This window comes from Delphinus delphis, chromosome 4 (genome assembly GCF_949987515.2).
Source record: "Delphinus delphis chromosome 4, mDelDel1.2, whole genome shotgun sequence".
NCBI lineage: Eukaryota > Metazoa > Chordata > Mammalia > Artiodactyla > Delphinidae > Delphinus > Delphinus delphis.
In genome coordinates this window covers 74,965,953-74,991,235 of record NC_082686.1, presented here as the reverse complement: position 1 = coordinate 74,991,235, position 25,283 = coordinate 74,965,953, and the positions used below count along the sequence as shown (strand labels likewise).

General features: G+C 36.6%; 2 protein-coding genes across 2 annotated transcripts in view; both read right to left on the bottom strand.

Annotated features, from left to right (window-relative positions):
* The window catches only part of LOC132424820 (probable cation-transporting ATPase 13A4), a 144,926-nt gene that overhangs the window by 53,702 nt on the left and 65,941 nt on the right, over positions 1-25,283 (bottom strand). The window contains exons 3-8 of the mRNA XM_060010933.1: positions 21,712-21,858; positions 12,925-12,995; positions 12,754-12,834; positions 11,209-11,278; positions 9,570-9,704; positions 5,704-5,773 (exon numbers count right to left, since the gene is read on the bottom strand). Of these exons, the coding sequence (XP_059866916.1) occupies positions 5,704-5,773; positions 9,570-9,704; positions 11,209-11,278; positions 12,754-12,834; positions 12,925-12,995; positions 21,712-21,858 (574 nt within the window). The remainder of the gene's footprint in view (positions 1-5,703; positions 5,774-9,569; positions 9,705-11,208; positions 11,279-12,753; positions 12,835-12,924; positions 12,996-21,711; positions 21,859-25,283) is intronic.
* On the bottom strand, positions 24,082-25,097 carry LOC132424137 (developmental pluripotency-associated protein 3-like). The gene has a single exon (XM_060009949.1). The coding sequence runs from the start codon at positions 25,095-25,097 to the stop codon at positions 24,603-24,605; it is 495 nt and encodes a 164-aa protein (XP_059865932.1). The 3' UTR covers positions 24,082-24,602.

The following is a 25,283-nucleotide window of genomic DNA, read 5'->3' as shown; positions in this document are numbered from 1 at the left end:
TTTTTCTTACAGTAAATTGACAATTAATTATCATAGAAGGAAAGAAAATCACCATTTGGCCATTATCAAAGCAATAATTAATCTAGCCAAGAAACATCAATGGATACTAAAACTAGGGGGTGAAAATTTGATGAGGGTTGTTTATTTATAAAGTCTCAAAGTATATGTCAACAAAATAACTATTAATTAGAAAGAGAAAAAAGTAACTGTACAATAGAGAAACCTGACAGACACCATTTAATTAAGTAGTCCAAGTTAACATCACCAGTAATAGGACAAGTTTAAATTATGTACGACCTAAGAGAACATGGCATCACTTTTGTAATATTCCAGCCAAAAGAGCGTAAGCTGAATTTAACTGTAAGGGAATATCAGGCAAATCCACGTTGAGGGACATTCTACAAAATAACCAAAGTGGGAAGAGTCAAGGTCGTGAAAGTCAAGGAGAGATTAAAGAGATATGGCAAACAACAGTATTCGGTGATCTTGGGTCCTTTCTTATAAAGAACATTATTAAGACAATTACAAAATTGGAATGGGACTGAGCATTCTTTGGTACTAATATCAATATTAACCGTCTGATAGTAATGTTTGAATTGTTGTTACATAGAAGAATGCTCGTGTCTTTGAGAAATATACACTAAAGCATGTGGGAGTCATGGAGCCACTTATTTTCAAATGGTTCAAGAAAAAAGTTATTTGATCTACTCTTGTGGCTTTTCTGTATGTTGTAAATTACTTCATAGGGAAAAAGAAAAGAAAGAAAGAAAAAGACAGAGAGAACCATACATGAAATAGCATTGCTCACCTATCTGATTAGAAGAATCTAAAAGTTTGTCAGTATATTCTGTTGGCAAGATTATGAGGAAACAGGTACTTTCACACATTTCTGGTACGAATGGAAACTGGTACCTTGTCTATGGAAAGAAATTTGGCAATATCTCTCCATCAAAAATACATATGCATTTATTATTTAACTCAGCAATTTTACTTCTCAAAATCTATGTCAAAGATAGACTGGAAAAATATGGAAAGATAAATGCACAAGGCTTTTTATTACAGCATTATTCGTTATAGTAAAAGGCTGGGAAAGAATCCTTCAACAGAGAACTTACTGAATAAACAATGGTTCCTCCATACAAGAGAGTATTACGCAGCTGAAATATGAATGAAGAATATCTATATATACTGCTCTGAAAGGGTCCCTGGGAAACATCATTAAGTATGTAGCCTACACACCCGGAAATATAAGTTAAATGTGTAGGATACACCCCTGCAGTCTAAAAAGCAGCAGTATATGTATATATCCTATTCTGTATATATACTATGTCACTATGACTATTATCTATAATTTGTATTTTTGAATGTAAAAATTTTTTAAATGATTACTATTGAGAGTATGAGTACACAGGTACAGAAGGAAGGTTAGGAAATTGACTCTCCTGAATGTCTTTTGTTTTATGGATTTAACTTTCAAATCCTATAGATATTTTATATAGTAACTACACAAACTAACACAAAAATAAATTTGAAAAGCTAACATTAAAAGGCTAAAACAGAATCAATGAGGTGAACCTGTTGTTCACCTAGTTGTGAACATAACTGTTGTTGGCATAACCATACAGAGAAGAATTATTTTGAGTGACATTAAAACATATATTTTCAAGTATAATTTGTACCTTCCTCATGGTGTATCACAAATAGGAGAAAAAAAGAACTTTAAAAAAATTCTTAAATTGTTTTTAGGAATCATATTGTTGCTGGGTGTGTTGGTTTGTTACTCTGAGATTACTATGTGTAATGGGATAAAGCAAATGAGTAATTTGTTGCTGTAATTGAGAATCAGGACTTTTGGTATGGAGAAAGGAGAACTAGAAGGACAATCAACAAAGTTAAGTTAAAAACCCTTAGTTCTAAACTTAATCTGGAAATGTCAGTATGAGCTCATAATTCACATTTATCTTTAGAATATTATTTTCTAGGTATGTCTTCTCAAAAGGCCTGGAAACAATGACTAACACCACAGAAATGAGCATTCCTAACACTCTTACTGATGTCTCTAAGTACCATATGTAAGAGGTCTTTGGAAAATTGGATGTGTCCAGGTTTGGAGCAGGAATTGTCCAAGATGAACTTGGAATAGCTTATCATACCAGAAAGCAATACAATTTTCAAAGATTACTGGGGTCATGTCAAATGAATTTGAGAGTCAACATGAAAAAGTCTGAAAGGCCAAAGATGGGCATCTTGAACAACAAGAATAAAACCTGCCGTGGATGAAAATATCCCAACCATGTTAAAATTATACATGTATAATGACACTAAAATTTTTTTTAAAGCCTTTGGAAAATGCTAAAAGATCAACCCATTATTTTGAAAGCTGGTAAATAAGGAGAAATAGTCAGATATTTATCCTGAAACAAACTGAATCTCAGGGTAATGAAATGGTTGAAGAAGCGTGTCTCTCTTTATGGAAATATTCCAGTTAACGTATGAAGATGGAATATATTTTAAACTCAATGAAATAATAAATCTGGGTCATGAAGATTTACGTCTGTTAATATCACAAGAAAAAGACAAATATTATGTACCTCCTATTAGAAATACACAACACCAATTATGAAGTACTCTTGCCAAAAACTCAAGCCTCAGATCTAACCACCAATTTATAGGAAGTACAAAGAGTAGAAAATCATGTTAAATTATTCCATGAGTATGCAATCAATACACTCAAAACCGTGGAAACCACAGGATGAGCCACTTACTTTCTTCAACAAAAAATTTTCAAGGAAAAAAATAGGATGTGGAGGAGGGAAAGTGTGAATTAAAATAAACTTGAAACTTAACCAATTGCAGTATATGGACTTTATTTGGATCCTGATTTGAAAATATATATAATAAATATATATTGTATATCATATATATCATAAGTATATACACACACTTGTGATTCAGTTGGTGGAAATTTGAATACTGCCTGTAGAACTGATGATTTTTTAAATTATGTTTTTGGTTTTTTTTAACACCATTTCAGAAATCTCTCTTGTTCCTCCTACTTCACTGCCCTCACTCTTATGTTTTTTTTAAAGCTGTGATAAAGGAATTAAAAAGGAGTCTTTATATTTTAGACCTATACTGAAATGTTTTCAAATGAAATTATATGATATCTGAAATAGTTTAAAAATAATCCAGGGTGAGGGAAGAAGTAGAACTGATGAAAACACATTCAGTGACTTGATAATAATTGAGTCTGGGTGATAGGTACATAGGGTTTCATTATTGTATTTTCTCCACTATTATATGTAAAATGTTTTATCATAAAAAGTTACATTTTTATGTAACTTTACATTTCAGGACATTTTTAAAAGGTAAAAATTCACTTCTAGCAAAGATATAGCAAAAAGGAGCAAATTTATCTTCCCACATGAAACAACCAAAAGTCATACAAAATATATGAAACAATGGTTTTAGACACTAAATATAAGCAACAAAAGAAATGGGAAACAAATGAAGATGCCCTGCAGCTTACTGCCTGTAGAGGGTTTCCAGGCCACTATGAAGGAGGCGGAACCCAGACAAAGTCCAGAAGACTCTTAGTTTGGAACAGACATAAAAGTCTATGGAGATTAAGGCATCTTGAGTTCACAGAACAGAATACTGGAGAGAAAGTAATTGCCCAGAGGGAGAGCCCCAAAGGCCCACAGAGGTTCCCTTTTAGTATTCAGCAGACTAGTAATCAGCACATGCATATGAGGGAACTACTAGCAAATGAACATGGGACATTTACATTTAAAATATCATTTAAATAGCATCAAAATATGAAATATTTAAAAATAAATCTGAGAAAGAGTGAAAAACTGTACAATGAAAACTACAAAACACTGCTGAGAGAAATCAAAGACAAATAAATGCAGATACACCATGTCTGCAGGTCACAAGACCCAAAATTGTTAACAGGTCAGTTTTCCACAAATTGATCTATAGATTCAACACAATCCCAATCAAAATCTCAACATGTTCTTTTGGTAGAAATTGACAGGCTGATTCTAAAAGTCATATGGAAATGCAAAGAGCCCAATATTGCTAAAGTAATTCTGAAAGAGAACAAAGCTGGAGGACTAACATTATTCTAGTTCAAGACTTATTATAAAGCTACATTATGTGGCATTGATATAAAGACAGGCAAATAGAACAGTAGAATAGGATGAATAGGATAAGGAGTCCAGAAATAGATCCACCCATGTACAGGAAACTGATTTTTGGCAAAGATGCAGAGACAATTTAGTGGAGAGAGGACAGTCTTTTCAACATATGGTATTGGGACATTTGGATATCTGCTTGCAAAAAATGAACTTCAATCCAAAAAAAAGAAAAAGAAAAACAACTTCAAAATACAACAGAGATGAAAATGTAAAACTTAAAACTATAACACCTCTAGAAGACAACGTAGAAAATCTTGATGACCTTGGATTAGGCAAAGATGTCTTAGATATGACAAAAAACATGATCCACAAAAGAAAAAACTGATAAACTGGACTTTAACAAAAGTAAAAACACCGGCCCTTTTAAAGACACTGTGAAGGGAATGAAAAGACATTATAAGTTACAGACTGGGATAAAATATTTGCAAATCATATTGGAAAAAGGACTTGTATCCAGAATGTAGAAAGAACACTCAAAATTTAATAATAAGCAAACAGTCTAATATGGAAAAGATTTAAACAGATACCTCACCAAAGAAGATATACAAGTAGCAAAGAAGCACTTGAAAAGATGCTCAATGCCATTAGTCATCAGGAAATCCAAATTAAAACAACAATGAGATACTACCCCTCAGCTATTAAAATGGCTAAAATTAAAAAGACTGACCATACCAAGCAGTGGCAAGAATGTGGAGCAACTGGAGCTCTTACACACTGCTGGTGGGAATGTAAAAGAGCACAGCCACTTTGGAAAACAGTTTCTTTAAAAGTTAAATATTTATTTATCATATGATCCAGCCATTCCACAGTTAGGTATTTTCCCTAGAAAATAAGAAATGAAAGTGTATGTCCGTAGAAAGACTTGAACCCAAATGTTCAAGTGGCATTATTTGTAATAGCCCCTAACTGGAAATAACCCAAATTTCCATCAACAAATGAATGAATGAACAAACTGGTCTATCTGGACAATGGAATTCACTCAGAAATAAAAAGAAATAAACTATTGATGTTCTTAACAAAATGGATGAACTTCAAAATTATTATGAACTTCGATCCCCCAAAAATTAACCCAAAATATACTATAAAAGACAAAAAAATGCATACTATACAATACCATTTATAAAATATTCTAAACATGCAAAGTGGTTGCCTGAGGATGGGGATGAAATTGTGAGAAATTGAAAGGGAAGATTACAAACAGGCACAAGGCAACTTTTAGGGGGGATGGACAGTCACCTTTATTGTGGTGATAGTTTCATAAGTAGGTACACATGTCAAAACCTATCAAATTGTACACTTGAATTCAGCTTACTGTATGTCAGTTTTACCTCAATGTTTTTTTAAAAGGTGAAAAAAGTCTCCACTTCCCCACCCCTTTAAGTAAATGCACAGGAAAAGATACATATGAAGATGAGAGTAGTAGGAACAATCAGGAATACAAATTTAAATACTTTTCTCATTTCATATGGACAACACACAGATCTAAAATGAAGTGACTTACCCTTTTTCTCACATACAGAGACTGTAATGCTATTATGTGATTCAACTAAATGGTGGAGCTTTACAGATTGCTGAAAAAGAAGAATAGAAAATTTTAAAAAGCCTTTTCTATTTGAGGATAGGTCCCAGATATTATTCAGTAAAGTGTTAGCCTTCTTTAAAGATGGAGCCAACTGAACGTACTGTTTAAAAACAAGACTGAGTAGCCTCCTACTCAACTGAAAAAGCATCCAACTTGTGGTGCTCTTCAGCCAGTGATAAGAAGTACGTGTTGTTTAATAGAAAGGAAGTTCCCAGCATGCTCTGTCCACTCAAAAGAACTTTGATCATTCAACATTTACGTTTATACCTAAATAGTTTCAAGAACCAAGCATTATTTCAGTTTGGGGTTATCCCATATCAGAGTTCCTAATCTAACTTCATAAGGAGTTTGATTGTTCCTGTTATTCCCTCATAGTATTTGCTGTTTTAATATGTGAAATATACGGGACATTGAGAGTGAATAAATAAGAGGAGACAAAAATAATAATACAATTATATTTGATTTCACATTTATTAAGAAATTATTGTGTGAAAGACCTTTTACATGGTCCTGGGGATTACAAATTCCCAATCATTTAGTGTTTTCATTTTTTTATTCTGATTTTGTCATTTAAGACTCTCCCTTAATCTCCTAGCTTCAAATCATTTACAAATCTGATTAATATGTCCTAAGAATGATGAACAGAATCATATAAGGCGAAAGAGTGTTCTCCTATTAACTTATTCTTTTATTCATTCATACATACACTCAACATTTATTGAACAACCTTTATGCTGAGAGGTTGGGGTGGAATGGTCAACAAAACATATGATTCTTAGCATCAGGAATTTACAACCTACTGGGTAAATACATTTAATCAAATAATCACACACATAAATATATCACTGCAATCAACAATAAAATGAAAACAATAAGGTGTTTTGGGAGCATATATAGCTAATGAACCAATAGAAATCTTCCCTGAAGAAGTGACATTGAATCAAATAGGTTGTTGAATCTATGTGTCTCAACTCAAAAGAGATATTTGGACTTAAAATACATATATAAATTCGAAAGTCATTAGCATATGCCTTTAGAAGTCATTAGTATATGCAGTATAAGAATAATGAAGACTCAATGTACTCACATGAAAAGACCCTCAAGACAGTATTATTAATAATAATAGTAAAGCTAGGTAGGAAATAGTGTAATTATGCTCCCTCTTACATAAGAAAGGAAAACAAAATAGATGTATATTCCAAAAACATTTTTGGAAGAATGCCCAAGAAACTAAAAACTGGTTGCATAAGTGGAGGGGTGGAGGAAGAGGGAGCCTTTATGTGGTGAACATTTTCATATTGTTTTGATATGAGACACCCATTTTTTAAAAAGCCAGGTAGAGGAGGATGAACTATAAAAAGAGAATGGAAGAGCAGCTAGAGAGGTGGAAAGTGTGTTGTCACTGAAGCCAAAGGGAAAGCTCGGGAGCAGTTAACAATGCCAAATGCAACTGAGAGGTTTAGTGAAATCTACGCTGTGGAAGAAAGTATACACTGTGGGAGGGGAATCATGAAATCAGCAAGCAAAAGACCAACCACTCAATAAAAATTAATGAGGGACATGAATACGGTTCACAGTAAAAGAAATACAAATAGCTTAAAACACGAGCAAGTGCTCAACTCACAATGGAAAACATGCTATTATAGTTATGAAATTCTATTTTCATTTATATTGGCAAAAATAAGGAAAATAAATAAACACTCTTGGGAGGAGTGTATATTGGCATTACTTGTTTAAGAGGCATTTGACAATGTCTAGTAAAAAATATATTTAGCTTATGATTAAGCAATTTCAAATACAGAAAATTTATATCTCTTTATCAATACAGATATGTTATACACACATTTACATGTAATATAAATTATATATACTTGTGATTTATACATATTTGCAAACACATATATGTGGATGTATGAAAAGATATATACGCAAATATCCTCAATGCAGCATTGTTTTAATAGCAAAAGACTAGAAACAGCCTAAATATCCATCAGTATAAGACTGGTTTTAAAATCATGGTACATTTAGAGAAAATATATTTGTGCAGATACAGAAAGATATTTAAGATACATAGGTGAAAAATGCAAGTGCGTAACAGTGTATATAATAGTATACTTCCATTTGTATAAAACAAATAAACGCATATGTGTTTAACAGTGCTAAAAGTATATAGAACATCTGGTCCCAGTGGATGCCTCTTAAAAGGAGATCCAGACACTGAAAGAACTAAGGTGGGAGGAGTATTTACTACTCATTTACACTATTTTGTTCTTGTGAACTTTTTTTATTATGTCCATATATTACTCCTTCTATTAAGAAAAAAGACTAGCTAGTTTTAAAAAGTACTGTTTTTTTATTTTAAAACTATCTATGAGGGCTTCCCTGGTGGCGCAGTGGTTGGGAGTCTGCCTGCCGATGCAGGGGACACAGGTTTGTGCCCCGGTCCGGGAGGATCCCACGTGCCGCGGAGCGCCTGGGCCCGTGAGCCATGGTCGCTGAGCCTGCGCGTCCAGAGCCTGTGCTCCGCAATGGGAGAGGCCACAACAGTGAGAGGCCCAAGTACCGCAAAAAAAAACAACAACTATCTATGAGCCTTAGGATTATAGTGGTGACCTTAGCAAGAGCTCTTTGAATGGAGTCATAAGAGAGGAAGCCAGCTCCATATAGATGAGAAATGAGAGGGAGATGAGTAAATGAAGAGAGATGCATAATGAGCTTGAGAAGTTCTGCCGTCAAAGGGAGAAAAGAGGTAGAATAGTAGCTGAAGTTTGAAGCATGGTCAAAAGAAGGGATTTTTTTCATTTGTTTCTGTTTTGTTTTGTTTTGAAGTTGGGAGAAACTTGAGCATGTTTAAATGCTGATAGGAAGGCTGTTAGGGAGAGGGAATGAGGAAAAGAGTCATTCACTGACCCCATAAGCATGCTGAGAAGGTGAAAAGGATGCTATCAAAAGCACAAGCAGAGGGCACCGCCGCCTCTGTAATGAGAGATCAGGTCAGGAGGGAGGTGGAGACAAAAGTCATCTGGCAGTAGGAGGGTGCGGAACTGAGCAAATTCCGATTTTATGATTTCTATCTTTGTGGGAAAAAAAAAAGCAATGAGATAGATTATCAGCTGAATTAGAGGAAAAGTGGAATGTGGGCAGTTAGGCATCTCAGAAACTTGAAGGAAGATTTGGTTTAAGAACTTAATTCCAGAGAATGGGAGAGCACATTGACCAGAGACATATAGAAAGCTTGTGCAGATGAGGTCGGTATTCATGGATTTATAGCACAATCAACCAACGTGTACCGTGTGATTTTTTTCCTGGCAGTGCCTAGATCCCCTTGTGTAGGCATAAAGAAAGCCAAGAGTTGGACTGGGGTTTTGACAAATGATTACCAACCAAGCATAAAGGACAAAGATATTAAACACTCCTTATTAAATATTAAAGATTCCTCCACCTTCACCCCTTTTCCACCATCTTCAAGACCCATCAGTAGTCTCTACACATATTTTTTCACTTATTCACAATTCATAAATATTTGCATTTTCTTCTCAATAATCAGCTTTAGTAAGCTAAAGAGAGGGAAAAAATAACTTGAAAGGTTAGGGATTGGGATGGGAAGGAAAGGAAAGAACTAGAATTTGTTGAGCATCAGCTATTGTGCTAGATATTTACAAACGTGGTCTCATTTGTTATGGAGTGGGCAATGACTATTTTCCGATTATACGCTTTTCAAACAAAGTTTCAACAAAGTCACAACTCTTTCTTTCTCAGACCATACGACTGGTGGAAAAACTCACCTCTCTGAGATCATATACGGTCAAAGTGATGGAAATGATCGACATGATCACGATAGCAAAAGCATACTCCTTATAGTCTTCGCTAAACCACAGACAGACACTGAAGAGCTGAAATATGTAAAATGGATTTAAAACCTGTTGGCAGCATAAAAACAGGAAGACAAGGGAGATATTTAGGTTTTATACTTAGCTATTCATTGACTTGTTTGTTATCATAATCGTCTCCATGACAAATCGTCCCACCCAATATTCTTATTATATTTATGCAGCAATTACTATGTGCCAGATACTGTACTAAGCAACTTTACCTGAATTTACTCATTTAATTCCCATAATTATCTTATTATCCAGAAGTTATTAGTTATCTCCATTGTAAAGATGAAGAAACTGGGCCTTATATCTTGAGAAACTTGCCCAAGGTCACAGAGCCACAACTGTTACAGACCAGGACTTGAACCCAGGCAATCTGGCCCCAGTGCCCTTACTTTTAATCACCACTGCACCTTATAATTTACAAAGTATTGTCTCATGTATCACCATGTTGACCATCACAACAGTTGTGTGAGGAGTAGATATTATCATGTCCAGTTTACATTGAGTGGCCTTCGGAACCTGACCTACTGGTCAGGTTTACAAAGTTAAAATGCTTTCTAGTTGTTCTTCTCTATGACACAACATTGCTATATCTGAAGCCATTAAAGTACTTTAGATTAATGTACGAGTTGAAGACTAAATTTTCTCATAAATAGAGAGCCAAGCTGAAAGGAATAATCTAGATAATTGAGCATCTAGAACACTAGGGGAGAAAGCAGAGATTAACTCCAACAGTTGTAATCCTGCCTGGGATAAAAACATTTTGTGCCCTTACTCAAATTCCCTCTAGTTGATTCCCATCTTTCTAAAATAGGAACAGTTATCTTTGCCTCTGGTTAGGGAACAAGCCCACAGAAACTTTTCTTATCAGCTTCTTCTGCTCTGTTTCATGACTTAAAACTTGCTAGAAATATTGAGAAAGTAGCTGGAGTTTAGTAAGTCTTTTTTAAGTCAAGGAGGAGTGGAGGTACCATGCAGGAGAGGACCCAGAGTACAGCTGTAAGGTTGTAGGTATCATAATAATCACGGTAAAATGAAAAATGAGCCCAGTGATAGAGTCCAACAGAAAAAATTCAATGTAGTAAATTATGGTCAAATCTTTCTTTCCCTCCCACACACACATTGAGATCAGTAGAACTAATAAGGCTGAACAGATGTTTTCTTCCTACAGTTTTGGATGCTAAGGCAATTGTATATGTTGCCCATAAGAAAGGGATTGAGTTGTTTAAGTTTTAATTATTATTTTAGTTTCACAAAGATGAGACGGGATAAAAAGTATAGGATTAAGAAAGAAAGAAAGAAAGGAAACCCTGTGTTCATCTAGTCATTAAAGGATAAACAGACACACGAACATCACATCTTATGCTGTAACAGGAAATGTGTGTGCAAAAATGGACCACAAGAAACAATAGAGATATGAATATGCTTTGCATTCTTTTAAAATAGCCCAAATTACAGTTACTATTAACAAGTAGCATTCTTGATCATTTGACTAAAATCTAACCTTTTTATTTTCTAGCCAGCATCAAGAGAAAATACTGATTACCTCCTTGATGAGCAGTTTCCAGATGGGTGTGATTTCAACATCGATAGTATTTGGCCCACATATTAACCTCCTATAGGGAGAGATCACAGCCTACTCAGTTACCCATTCAAAAAAAAGACTATTCCATGTTCACTTTCCCACTTGTGGGATCAACATATGCCTCCCTTATTACATAACATCACCATCTTTCTCAAAATAACTGGAGAGGGGGAGGGTTTTCAGGTGTAAAACCAATAAGCATGATCATTTATTGAATTAAATATTTCCCTGATGGTAATTTGGGTATTTAATTTTAGTCATTTTTCCATTCAAGTAGTTTCAGGATTAGCACTCTCTCAACTCTGTCTCTCCCGAACTCTTGGCTCCATGGATGTGAGACGGAGGGCTCATTACAGGGGAACAGTTTTACTGATAAGGAATACTGGGCCTACTTTTCCTCCTCCTATTCAGTGCTGGGAAGCTGCAGAATTTGTTTTAATGTGAGTGAAAAGGTGCTGAACTCTCAAAAATAGCTCCACAGTTATAACGCCCTTTAATTGAAAACTCAGAGATGTGTTTCTTTGATTACACAGAGCAACGACACTCTATGAGTTATCTTGCTGTTGGGAATGCTAAACACTTTCTCTGTGCCTTCTACGTAGATGCTCAGACCAAAGAGCTTAACAGAATGTAAATACTACAGCAGTGCTTCTCAAACTTTAATGTTTATACAGACAGCCTTGTGGTCTTGCGAATGGGAAGGTTCTGATTCAATAAGGATGAGATGTGACCTGAGATTCTGCATTTCTAACAAGCACCCATGGTGATGCTGCACTCTGAGTCCATTCAAAGTACCACCGAAGCTCCACCCCAACATGGGGTGGAGGGGAACACAGTAATCACAGAAACTTAGAACTAGCAAGGTGTTTATAGAGTTCTCCTCCCCTTTTTAACAGTTAGGAAACTGAAGCCCATAAAGGAGAAGCCATTTGCTCAAAGCCACACAGTGAATCAGTGACAGACTCTTGGCATTCAACCCAACGCCCTTCCCAAATCTCGCTCCTCTGCCCAGTAGCTTATTTAGAATTGTGGAGCTACAAGTCTTGCATGATATTCTTCTGCTGCTCTACAATTATTATTTAACTATGCTGTCATAGTATAACACATATGTCCTGATCACAGTCAAAACTGGTTCAACCTTATTATTATAGTAACCTTGAGGAACATTATGCAGAGTAGAAAGACAACTAAGCCTATAGTCAGAGATGCACTTCTTCCTCTATCACTTCCATCTGTGTGACCTAGTTCAGGCCACTAAACCTCTCTGAGTCTCAGATTTTTCATCTGTTATACTGAGATGATGAGGATGTCTGTTCTAACTTCCCCACAAGGTTGCTCTGTTGAAGTGAGATAATGCATACAAAAGCATTTAATTTAATAATACTAAATAGAGCATTACAACATATTCTGATGTTGACCAGTTAAGATAACCGTTTCCTGGGCTCTCTTTTTCACTAACTGGTGACAGTCGTTCTGAGCTGGTGTAGATAAAAGTATACGTGGTACCTAATCTCTTGTTCTTCTGTTGTTAGACCTGATCCAAACTTTACATGTATCTTGGCAGAACTGAGCCAGTCTTCCAAAGAGCTAAAATAATAACAATGAGAAAGACATACTGAGCAAAATATTTTTGAAATAATATTTTTCTTTTCAGATGCAATTGCTCAAACAACTTACCCAATTTTCTGGAACTGTCCTTCTAAGTTGTTCCAAACATATCTTATTTTCTGGACTTTTATGCATCTCACCTGCAATGGAAAAGTACTAAGAAATCTCCAGTTTAAGGATCAGCAAATACATAGTTCAGTGACTAAAGAAGCATTCGTGGAAGAAGCAAAGATAGAGCCCTAGTATACTTATTTAAGATTTATCCTTTCCTAACGAATCCTATCCTTGGCTACTACACAAATGGCATTCTTTATTAGAAATCATCATTCAAGCAATGTGTATCATGGGCCTACTACACGGATGAGTATATAAGTAAAACTCACCCTCTGTGTTCCACTACTTGATAACCAAACAAGGGAAGAAAATATGTTATGAAAGGGAAAACTATACCATACAGTCAAATTATGCATGTGTCAAAGAAATGAAAACATAATAAAGAAAAAATTATAGTATTGAAATGCCGTAGAAATACAGAGAGTTTAGATGACAGAAGGTATCATGGAGAAGAAGAATCTGAGCTGCATCCTTAAAGGATTGGAAGAATTTTGCTCAGGTGAGAAGGGAAGAAGGCATTTCAAAGAGATTATACACAATTTAGTTGTGAGGGAGGGGTAAGTGAAGGGAGCCTATTTGACAGCAGAATGGAGAATGAGGCTGGAAGGATAAATAAAGACCAGATGATGCATCCTTAAATGCTAGCGTGAGTATTTAGAACTTTTCTTTTGGAAGCAACGGATTTGCAAAGTAACCTATGGAAGAGACACCGAAGACACAGTCTAAAAGATTAGACTGGCAGCAGGTTCTAGAAGACAGTGAGATGGCTAGTGCAAGAAAATGAACTCTACAACATCTGAGGGTGTTGGCAATGGAAAGAAAGGTTAATGCTTATGACGTAATGCCTTCTGGTTTTTGATTTCTTTAAGCAACTTTACATATAAATCTGAACTCCCATTAACAGGTGACCTAATTAAGTACAAAGAGAAATGGTAAGACTGTCATATTGTTATGGAGCAACATATGAGCAACAATGAGGTTATAACCTCATTTTGCCCATTGGAATCAACTGGGGAGTTTTAAAGAATACTGATGACTGGGTCCCACTCCCAGAGAGATTCTGATTTCCTTTGTCTGGGGTACAGCCTGGGCATAAATAGTTTTAAACTTCCTCAGGTAATTCTAATGTGCAGCCAAAGTTGAGAAACAGTGTCCAAGACTTCCTTCTATAGCTACTCTTATCATTGTGTCCTTGAGAAATTCAATGAAATTTCTCTGCACCTCAATTTTCCCATGAATAAATTAAGGCAATTGGCCAGATCATTTCTAAGTTCCACTGCAACTCCTCTGAATATGTTCTATACCTATGAGTATTACAGTCAGTATAAACATTAGATAAAATCTAAAACTTGGAAGAGCATATAGTTGGTACATAACAAGTGCTCGACACATTTTTTATTAAATAAATAAATGAGTGCTTTTCACAACCACATGTCAACTAGAAATAGAATTATTTTTCTTTTTTATAAATTGAAGTATAGTTAATTTACAATGTTGTGTTAATTTCTGCTGTACAGCAAATTGATTCAATTATACTGTATATACTTTCTTTTTAATATTCTTTTCCATTATGGTTTATCACAGGATATTGAATTTAGTTCCCTGTACTATACCGTAGGACCTTGTTGTTTATCGATTCTATATATGCTAGTTTGCATCTGTTAACCCCAAACTCTGACTCCATCCCTGACCCCTTGGCAACCACAATAGAAATAGAGTTTAAATCCCTAAGCTCCAAGACCTGGGTTACTTCAAATGACTTTTAACCTTGTCCAATAAATATATGCATGTAAACTTACTGTGGTAGTCATTTAATGATGTATGTAAATCAAATCATTATACTGTACATCTTAAACTTATACAGTGCTCAGTGCTGTGTGTCAATTATATCTCAATAAAACTAGAAGAAAAAAAAATATGTGTATGTGTGCACACATTCATAGTTACCAAGTGAGCGTATTAAATACTGTATTTTTTATTTTACAGAATGGATTTATTTCAGTGTGTTGGCTTCAAAATAATATTAAAAGAAATCCTATCTTCCAATTGACTTTCAGTATAAAATTGGAGTGAATTGCCACTGGGAACAATTCTTGCTTCACAAGTTACAAGTTAAGGTGAGGAAACATGACCAGCTTGGGGTGTGTTAGCTGTCATGGCCCATCTTGGAGAAGCCCACAAACCTACAGCCCGTGCTCCGCAACAAGAGAAGCCCCTGCAATAAGAAGTCCACTCAACAAAACAAAGAGTAGCCCCTGCTCACCGCAACTAGAGAAAGCACATGCGCAGCAACGAAAACCCAACACAGCCAAAAAATAAAATAAATTAATTAAAAAAAAAAAAAAGAAACAGGGCTGGAAATTGAACTTGAGCCCCTCTAGCCCCCAAGTCTAGTCTCTGAAGGATCTAATAGTCAAGCTAGTCTCAGAAGACGGTCTGAAAATCCCATAACTTCCAGTATTCAAATTGTATAAAGTGAGGGTTGCTTACTTTATTAATTCTGTAAGTTCAGAAATTCAAGTTAGAAAAAATGTAAAAGACAAACGATGGTAGAATGTGAGACCCCTGCTCAGTTAGAGAACCTAGATCAATAGGCTGTGAGAAAGTTATATAACATAATAGATACAAACAGCAGATGAAGGCAGCAATAATGAGGAATAAAGAGGTTACTGGTAAGTTTTATGTCAGGCCAGAAAATGGAAAATCCCATTATCTCCTGACAATTTCTGAAGCTATTCTTCACAGAGTGAGAAGAATGACTCCATCATACACCTTTTAAATATCTTTGAGATTCCCCAAGCAGGAAACACCTCTGCCTGGAGTTTCTCAGCTTCCCTCATCATGTCCAGAGACTCTGAAAGCTGATAAGAAGATGTTAAGCATAATATTTGCAAAGGGTGCAGTTTATTTGCCCATTGCCTGGAACTTCAGACCAGGAAACAGTAATTAGGAAATCAGGGATCAGCTGTGGGGTGATTTTCATCTTTCCGCTCAGAACCAGAAATTGTTCCAATCCTCAGGCATCCCACTCTTCACTTCTGTTTAACAGGTTAAGCCATGGGTTTCACTTTTGCATGTAATCCTACAAAATAGCCCTTGGAGTCCCCTCTTAGCCTACATTTGCTGCAGTCTCCAAACTCCCCCTATGTGGTCCTGAACGGTTATCATTTTGGTATTGTGTTATTGCTGTCATTGTCATCATTGTTGCTGTGGCTAAGCCTGTGACGTATCTTCCAATTTTAATAAAAGTTTCAGTCCTTTATATAAATATAGCTCATTATCACTCACAAATCACCTTATTATTCTTCTTTTCATTTTAGTTTCATGACAGCCCTGAGAAACAGGCAGAGAAGGCATTACTACTCTTGTTTTATAAATAAGAAACTCAAGGCCCAGGGAGGCAGTAACCAACCAAACTCCCTATGCTGTATGCTGGTAAACAAAGATATCAAGCCTGGGTGCCAGAACTTTCCATTTCAAGACCTCTGCCCTTTCCTCACATTTTGTTTGTTTATTTGAACATTTCTCCATTTGTCTGTCCACTTATTTGTTTGATGCAATAAAAGATGGTGGAGGTCAATAATATTCTGAGGCCATGTCCATAGGCTGATTTGCGTTGTCTATCCTCAGGTGAATGGCCATCTAAAAAATTTAAGCAATCTGTTGGTTGGGTGCTTCATCTCTTTTGATTTTGTTTATTTTGGCAGTTAAGACAACTGGGTGATAACAATTGACAGAAAAGAAACTGCTCAGCAATTGACTTTTATTATTTTAAAAAGTTGACCTTGAGCTTCCCTGGTGGCACAGTGGTTGAGAGTCCACCTGCCGATGCAGGGGACATGGGTTCGTGCCCCGGTCCGGGAGGATCCCACATGCCATGGAGCGGCTAGGCCCATGAGCCATGGCCACTGAGCCTGCACATCCGGAGCCTGTGCTCCGCAACGGGAAAGGCCACAACAGTGAGAGGCCCGCGTACCGCCAAAAAAAAAATAATAATTGACCTTGAGCTCATAAAACCAATTTAAACAGTTGTCTACACATATATAGATTGAAGAGAAAGCAGTCTGTGTTATAAAATATGTTTTTAATATGAATGTTAACTAGTCATAATCCAAGTAATACTAATTTAATATGATGGGGAAGGAGTAAACCAAACACATTTGAATGATAATATCATTTTACAAACATAAACTACGTAGAACATTTGGGGGGGGGGTTACCTTTACCGTAAGACAAGCCCTGCTGCATAGATTATAATATAGGGCATGATGCTACTAACAGTTAATATGCACTGAGCATCTACTATATACCTGCCACCATACTGATTTTTGTATTTCTTAATTTACTGAATTTTATCAACTAATATTAGAGGTAGGCAATATCATCATTTTATACATGAGAAAATTGAGGCTCAGCAGAGTTTAGTAACTGACCCAAGGCTGCACAGTTTTGAGGGATGAAGCTGAGATCTGAATTGAGCTCTGTCTGGCTCCAAAATCCATGTTCTTTATAATGTCCTATACTGTCAGTTAAATATTGTCACAGTGGAGGATCAATCGAAGAAGAAGATATAACAATTATAAATATATATGCACCCAACATAGGAGCACCTCAATACATAAGGAAAAGGTTAACAGCTATAAAAGAGGAAATTGATAGTAACACAAAAATAGTGGGGGACTTCAACACTTCACTTACACCAATGGACAGATCATCCAGACAGAAAGTTAATAAGGAAACAAAAGTTTTAAATGACACAATAGACCAGATAGATTTCATTGATATTTACAGGACATTCCATCCAAAAACAGCAGATTATACTTTCTTCTCAAGTGCACAAGGAACATTCTCCAGGATAGATCACATCTTGGGTCACAAATCAAGCCTCGGTAAATTTAAGAAAATTGAAATTATATCAAGCATTTTTTCTGACCACAATGCTATGAGATTAGAAATAAATTACAGGGAAAAAAATGTAAAAAACACAAATACACGGAGGCTAAAAAATATGTTACTAAACAACCAAGAGATCACTGAAGAAATCAAAGGGAAAATCAAACAATACCTAGAGACAAATGACAACGAAAACATGACAAACCAAAACCTATGCAATGGAGCAAAAGCAGTTCTAAGAGGGAAGTTTATAGCAATACAATCTTACCTCAAGAAACAAGAAAAATCTCAAACAAACATCCTAAAGTTACACCTAAAAGAACTAGAGAAAGAAGAACAAACAAAACCCAAAGTTAGTAGAAGGAAAGAAATAGTAAACATGAGAGTAGAAATAAATGAAATAAAAACAAGAAAACAATAGCAAAGATCATTAAAACTAAAGCTGGTTCTTTGAGAAGATAAACAAAATTGATAAACCTTTATCCAGATGCATCAAGAAAAAGAGGGAGAGGACTCAAATCAGTAAAATTAAAAATGAAAAAGGAGAAGTTACAACAGACACCGCACAAATACAAAGCATCCTAAGAGACTACTACAAGCAATTTTATGCCAATAAAATGGACAACCTGGAAGAAATGGACAAATTCTTAGAAAGGTATAAGCTTCCAAGACTGAACCTAGAAGAAATAGAAAATATGAACAGACCAATCACAAGTAATGAAATTGAAACTGTGATTAAAAATCTTCCACCAAACAAAGTCCAGGACCAGATGGCTCCACAGTTGAATTCTATCAAACATTTAGAGAAGAGCTAAAACCCATCCTTCTCAAAACTCTTGCAAAAAATTGCAGAGGAAGGAACACTCCCAAACTCATTCTATGAGGCCACCACCACCTAGATACCAAAACCAGACAAAGATAATACAAAAAAAAACATTACAGATCAGTATAACTGATGAATATAGATGCAAAAATCCTCAACAAAATACTAGCAAATAGAATCCAACAACACATTAAAAGGGATCATATACCATGATCAAGTGTGATTTATCCCAGGGATGCAAGGATTCTTCAAAATACGCAAATCAATTAACGTGATACACCATATTAACAAACTGAAGAATAAAAACCATATGATCATCTCAATAGATGCAGAAAAAGCTTTTGACAAAATTCAACACCCATTTATGATAAAAACTCTCCAGAAAGTAGTCATAGAGGGAACCTGCCTCAACATAATAAAGGCCATATACAACAAACGCACAGCAAACGTCATTCTCAGTGGTGAAAAACTGAAAGCATTTCCTCTAAGATCAGAAACAAGACAAGGATGTCCATTCTCACCACTCATATTCACATAGTTTTGGAAGTCCTAGCCGTGGCAATCAGAGAAGAAAAAGAAATAAAAGGAATACATATGGAAAAGAAGAAGTAAAACTGTCACTGTTCGCAGATGACATGATACTATACATAGATAATCCTAAAGATGTCACCAGAAAACTACTAGAGCTCATCAATGAATTTGGTAAAGTTGCAGGATACAAAATAAATGCACAGAAATCCCTTGCATTTCTATATGCTAACAACAAATGATAAGAAAGAGAAATTAAGGAAACAATCCCATTCACCACTGCAACAAAAAGAATAAAATACCTGGGAATAAACCTACCTAAGGAGGTAAAAGACCTGTACTCAGAAAACTATAAGACAATGATGAAAGCAATCAAAGATGACAGAAACAGATGGAGAGATATACCATGTTCTCAGAATGGAAGAATCAATATTGTGAAAATGACTATACTACCCAAAGCAATCTACAGATTCTATGCAATCCATATCAAATTACCAATGGTATTTTTTACAGAACTAGAACAAAATATCTTAAAATTTATATGGAGACACAAAAGACCCCGAATAGCCAAAGCAATCTTAAGGGAAAAAAACAGAGCTGGAGGAATCAGACTCCCTGACTTCAGACTATACTCCAAAGTTACAGTGAGCAAGACAATATGGTACTGGCACAAAAACAGAAATATAGATCAATGGAACAGGACAGAAAGCCCAGAGATAAACCCACGTATATATGGTCAACTAATCTATGATAAAGGAGTCAAGGATATACAATAGAGAAAAGACATTCTCTTCAATAAGTGGTGCTGGGAAAACTGGACAGTTACATGTAAAAGAATGAAATTAGAACACTCCCTAACATCATACACAAAAATAAACTGAAAATGGATTGAAGACCTAAATGTAAGGCCAGGCACTATAAAACTCTTACAGGAAAACATAAGAAGAACACTCTTTGACATAAATCACAGCAAGATGTTTTTTTTTTTTTTTTTTTTTTGTGGTACATGGGCCTCTCACTGTTGTGGCCTCTCCCACTGGGGAGCACAGGCTCCGGATGTGCAGGTTCAGTGGCCATGGCTCATGGGCCCAGCCACTCCGCAGCATGTGGGATCTTCCCGGACCGGGGCACGAACCTATGTCCCCTGCATCGGCAGGCGGACTCAACCACTGTGCCACCAGGGAAGCCCAGCAAGATCTTTTTTGACCCCCCTCCTAGAGTAATGGAAACAAAAACAAAAATAAACAAATTGGACCTAATGAAATTTAAAAGGTTTTGCACAACAAAGGAAACTGTAAACAAGACAAAAAGACAACCCTCAGAAAGGGAGAAAATATTTGCAAATGAATCAATGGACAAAGGATTAATCTCCAAAATATATAAACAGTTCATGCAGCTCAATATTAAAAAAACAAACAACCCAATCAAAAAATGGGCAGAAGATCTAAACAGACATCTCTCCAAAGAAGACATACAGATGGCCAAGAAGCACATGAAAAGCTGCTCAACATCACTAATTATGAGAGAAATGCAAATCAAAACTACAATGAGGAATCACCTCACAGCAGTTAGAATGGGCATCATCAGAAAATCTACAAACAACAAACGCTGCAGAGGCTGTAGAGAAAAGGGAACCCTCTTGCACTGTTGGTGGAAATGTAAATTGATACAGCTACTATGGAGAACAGTATGGAGGTTCCTTAAAAAACTAAAAGTAAAATTACCATATGACCCAGCAATCCCACTACTGGGCATATACCCAGAGAAAGCCATAATTCAAAAAGTCACATGTACCCCAATGTTTATTGCAGCACTATTTACAATAGCCAGGTCATGGAAGCAACCTAAATGCCCATCGACAGAATGGATAAAGATGTGGTACATATATACAGTGGAATATTACTCAGGCCTAAAAAGGAATGAAATTGGGTCATTTGTAGAGATGTGGATGGATCTAGAGACTGTCATACAGAATGAAGTAAGTCAGAAAGAGAAAAACAAATACTGTATATTAACTCATATATGTGGAATCTAGAAAAATGGTACAGATGAACCAGTTTGCAAGGCAGAAATAGAGACACAGATGTAGAGAACAAATGTATGGACACCAAGGGGGGAAAGTTGTGGGGGGGGGATGAATTGGGAGATTGGGATTGACATATATACACTAATATGTATAAAATAGATAACTAATAAGAACCTGCTATATAAAAAGTAAATAAATAAAATAAAGTTCAAATTTAAAAAGGAGCTTACAAGTAGAAAAAAAGAAGATTGGCACAGTGGAGGATCTGAATTTAATATTTTTGTATTGAAGTATAGTAGCTGTACAATATTATATAATTACAGGTATACAATACAGTGATTCACAATTTTTAAAGGTTATATTCTATTTATTGTTATTCTAAAGTTTTGGCTATATATAAATTTAATCTTGCACTTGGAGGGAAAAATGATTAAATTTCTTTAGCACCTGCAGGAGCCATAAGTGTACTTACCTTTAGGTCTGGCTTTCTTATGGCTCTATTTATGATATATTCCTCATCTGTGATGAGAGGGTGATCAGGAATGAGCCGAAATGCACTGTTCAATGCTGACAGGCAGATCCACACTACCTTTTTCCAAGAGTAAGTTTGGAATTCATCCTGAGGAAATAAACACCAAAACCCCCGTGAAGTTAAGAGAGGTCATCAGTCTAGAATTCAACCTGAAAAACATTATTTGAATATAATTCTGTATGTTTACAGAGTTAAACATTCTTGACAGGGTCCTATGCCTTTGAAATCTGGTAGATCTAGAGCCTTGAGGGGAAAAGTCTTGCCATCACTTACTGAGGAATCAGGATGTGAATACTGGCACACACAACGCTCAAGAGTCATGAGGCAGATGCTCAGGTAAGAGCTAGTTTTCCCTATTACCCTCCAACCATGGGGCTACGGCCAGATACAAATTTCACAGGGGAAAAAAAAAAACAAGCAAGCATTCCAAAGTGTTTCTGTATGTCTCAAGGTTTAGGAGGCCAGGTCAACAGAACCATTCCCATGTTTTGAGGCTTAACAATTCCACCTCTTCCAGAACAACCTCTTTAACACGTTCTTCGGTTGGGGGGGTGTGGTTTGGGGGACTGTCACTATACTAATTCTAAAAGATTTTCACTGTCCTTCTCTTGTGCTCCCAATTACCTTCTGCCTTGCATTCTCTTAGTTCTTCTAGACTATCTTGAAGGTAAGGACCATGTTTTACCGTCCCTTATATCCCATCCACGTGGGGAATTTTGATCTGCTCAGTGAAAGTTTGATGAGTGGATGGGAAAAATACTGAAAATATGAACTGAGCATGCCCAAGGATAATTGTCAAGATGTTAGCACAGGTAGCATTGAGGAAGGTATCTTCATGCGTGACCCTAATTGAAGCTGCTTCCCTTTGCAGTTCACTGATGACTCCAACACAGAATAAAACTAGAGGGAGCAGTGCTGGATTGAGTAACAGGTACCACAATGGTCCCTTAGAGACTGATGTGATAATAGTTTACTATCTGAATGGGTAAATGCCACACATAACTTCCACTTGGATGTCTGGTAAACCTTGGGAGCTAGGAAGAATGGCCAGGGAAGTCAAGCCTGGGAAACAATTTGATGCGTGGGAATGTAGGTCAGAACAAGGGACTGTCTCCACCACACCCACTTTTGCCATGAAGAGTGTCTCAGCTGACTCTGCAAAAGGCAGGGAGAAGGGTTAGTAGTTGTTGTAGCTAATCTCTTACATTGATTTTCCTCAGGAGAGGCCCACCTCCATGCCTTTGCTCCTGCTGCTTCCTCAGCCTGGAATGCGCATCCTTCTCTCCTCTCTTTAAGTCTTCATGGGGCTAGATCTTTTTTTTTTTTAATAAATTTAACACAATTACAACAAATAAGTTTTTTCACTAGTCAATGATTTTCAAATGCATACAGCAGTCAAGACGGCCTTGCCTCTAGGAACAGCTTGCAAGTTTAACAAAACCTCAAGACCACCCACATTCACCCATGCTGTAGACCATGATGGTTTGAGTAGTTCTAAGTAGGACAACCTCTGAAGACCTACTTTGATGGGTATTAATATTTAATATCCCTTTTTAACATCACTGTTGAACTTCTTTGCCATTTGTTTGCACAGTCGTCCAGGTTTGGGCTATTTCTGCTTCATTCTGAATACCACCAGGTCTCTAGTTGCTTTGCAACTGGATCCTCTTTTTTTTTGGCCACACCATGCAGCTTGTGGGATCTTAGTTCCCCAATCAGGGATCGAACCCAGGCCCTGGGCAGTGAAAGAGCAGGAGTCCTAACCACTGGACCGCCAGGGAAGTCCCATGTACCCAATTCTTTAATATATTTTTAAAGTGAACAAAAGATAGTTGGATGGCAGAAGATGAGTTTTATGTATCTCTTTTAACCCACAAAGAAATCCAGGTCTGTGTACACTTAGGTTATGAAAGAAAATAACTGAACTAAAACACCATTGGGGCTGCATCTTCCCTTAGTATTATATACCACTATCATTCTTTCAATTCCCTCCAACCAAGATCAACTGATAACTTCTTCCAAGAGGTTAATATGTGCAAATGTCTGTGCCCTTGTTTTCTAACCTTACCCAAATGTATAAACTTCCTTCCCAACAGGACAATATCACAAAATATTAGAATGCTGGATATTTACACCCTGGGAATATGATGGGGATAAGTATTATTCAGTTAATACATAGCCAGCAAAAACAAGTCTAGGGCTTCCCTGGTGGCGCAGTGGTTGAGAGTCCGCCTGCCAATGCAGGGGACACGGGTTCATGCCCCGGTCTGGGAAGATCCCACATGCTGCAGAGCGGCTGGTCCCGTGAGCCATGACCGCTGAGCCTGCGCGTCTGGAGCCTGTGCTCCGCAACGGGAGAGGCCACAGCAGTGAGAGGCCCGCGTACCGTAGGAAAAAAAAAAAGAAAAAAACAAGTCTAAAATAACAAGAATTTTTTTAAAGGTACTCAAATAAGTCTCAAATTTTAATAAGATCCCCTATAAACACATTTATTTGCTACTGAAAATTGAAACAGCACGTCAAAAATTTTTATTACAATTCAACACGCTGTTCTAACAATGCTGTGGTCAAGCCACCCAACGTTTTCTTCACTTTCCTTCCACACAAGTTAATTTGTTTCACAAAGTGGAACTGAAATATATTCAAGTCATTCAAATGCAAGCTACATAGATTCCTTATGAGTTACTGTATTAAGGTAGTAAAGAGATGCAAGAAAAATGGACATCACAGAACTTGTAATATAGGTTATCAAAATATTGGTGCACAATCTTTCCCAAGCTTCATAATGATCCTAAAATTACCAGGAATAAAAAATAGTACAAGAATAAGGTTTATGGCTCCTTCGACTCCATGTCATAATTACTGTAATACTTATTGTGGTAATAATTCTCATAATTATCCTCAGAAGGATCTCTGTGAAACCAGCAAAAACGACAGCTACTTCTAAACCTTTGCCCTCTTGACTGAGTCTCAACATCATTCTGCCATGGTTCTCTTTGAGAGTCAGACCGAGGAACTCCTTTGCTGTAGCGTTTTTTAACAGATTGAATCAGACGTTCTATCTTATCTCTCCGATCAGTTAACACGGTCCTCACCCCTCTCCTATAGGGTATGGTTTCACCAAGTAACCGCCCAGTTGGTTGACGTAGACATTCTGGTAGAATGAATGGCAATTTGATACTCGGGTTGGGCGTCACGTTACTGAGGTTCTTTATTAACACTTCAGACATAGGTTGAGAGGCAACTGGAATTGCCTGGGAATTTTCATCGATGGATGTTTGAGGAGACTCCAGGGTCCAGGTTGGGTTAACCTCAGATGAATCCATTGGGAGTCTTGTCACAGCTTGAAGCTCCTCCTAGACCTTTGGGTTCCAGTGGCAGGTGATGCTTTAGACTCAAATTGCTACAAAGTAGCCTGGAAGAACTATAGAGCTAAGAAAGAGGGAGAAAAATCCAAGCTGACACACCGTGGAAATCCAACCTCATGGGGCTAGATCTTAACCATCCTTCAG

Coding starts and splice junctions, on each gene's coding strand:
- LOC132424137 (XM_060009949.1), bottom strand. CDS start 25,097: ATGGATTCATCTGAGGTTAACCCAACCTGGACCCTGGAGTCTCCTCAA.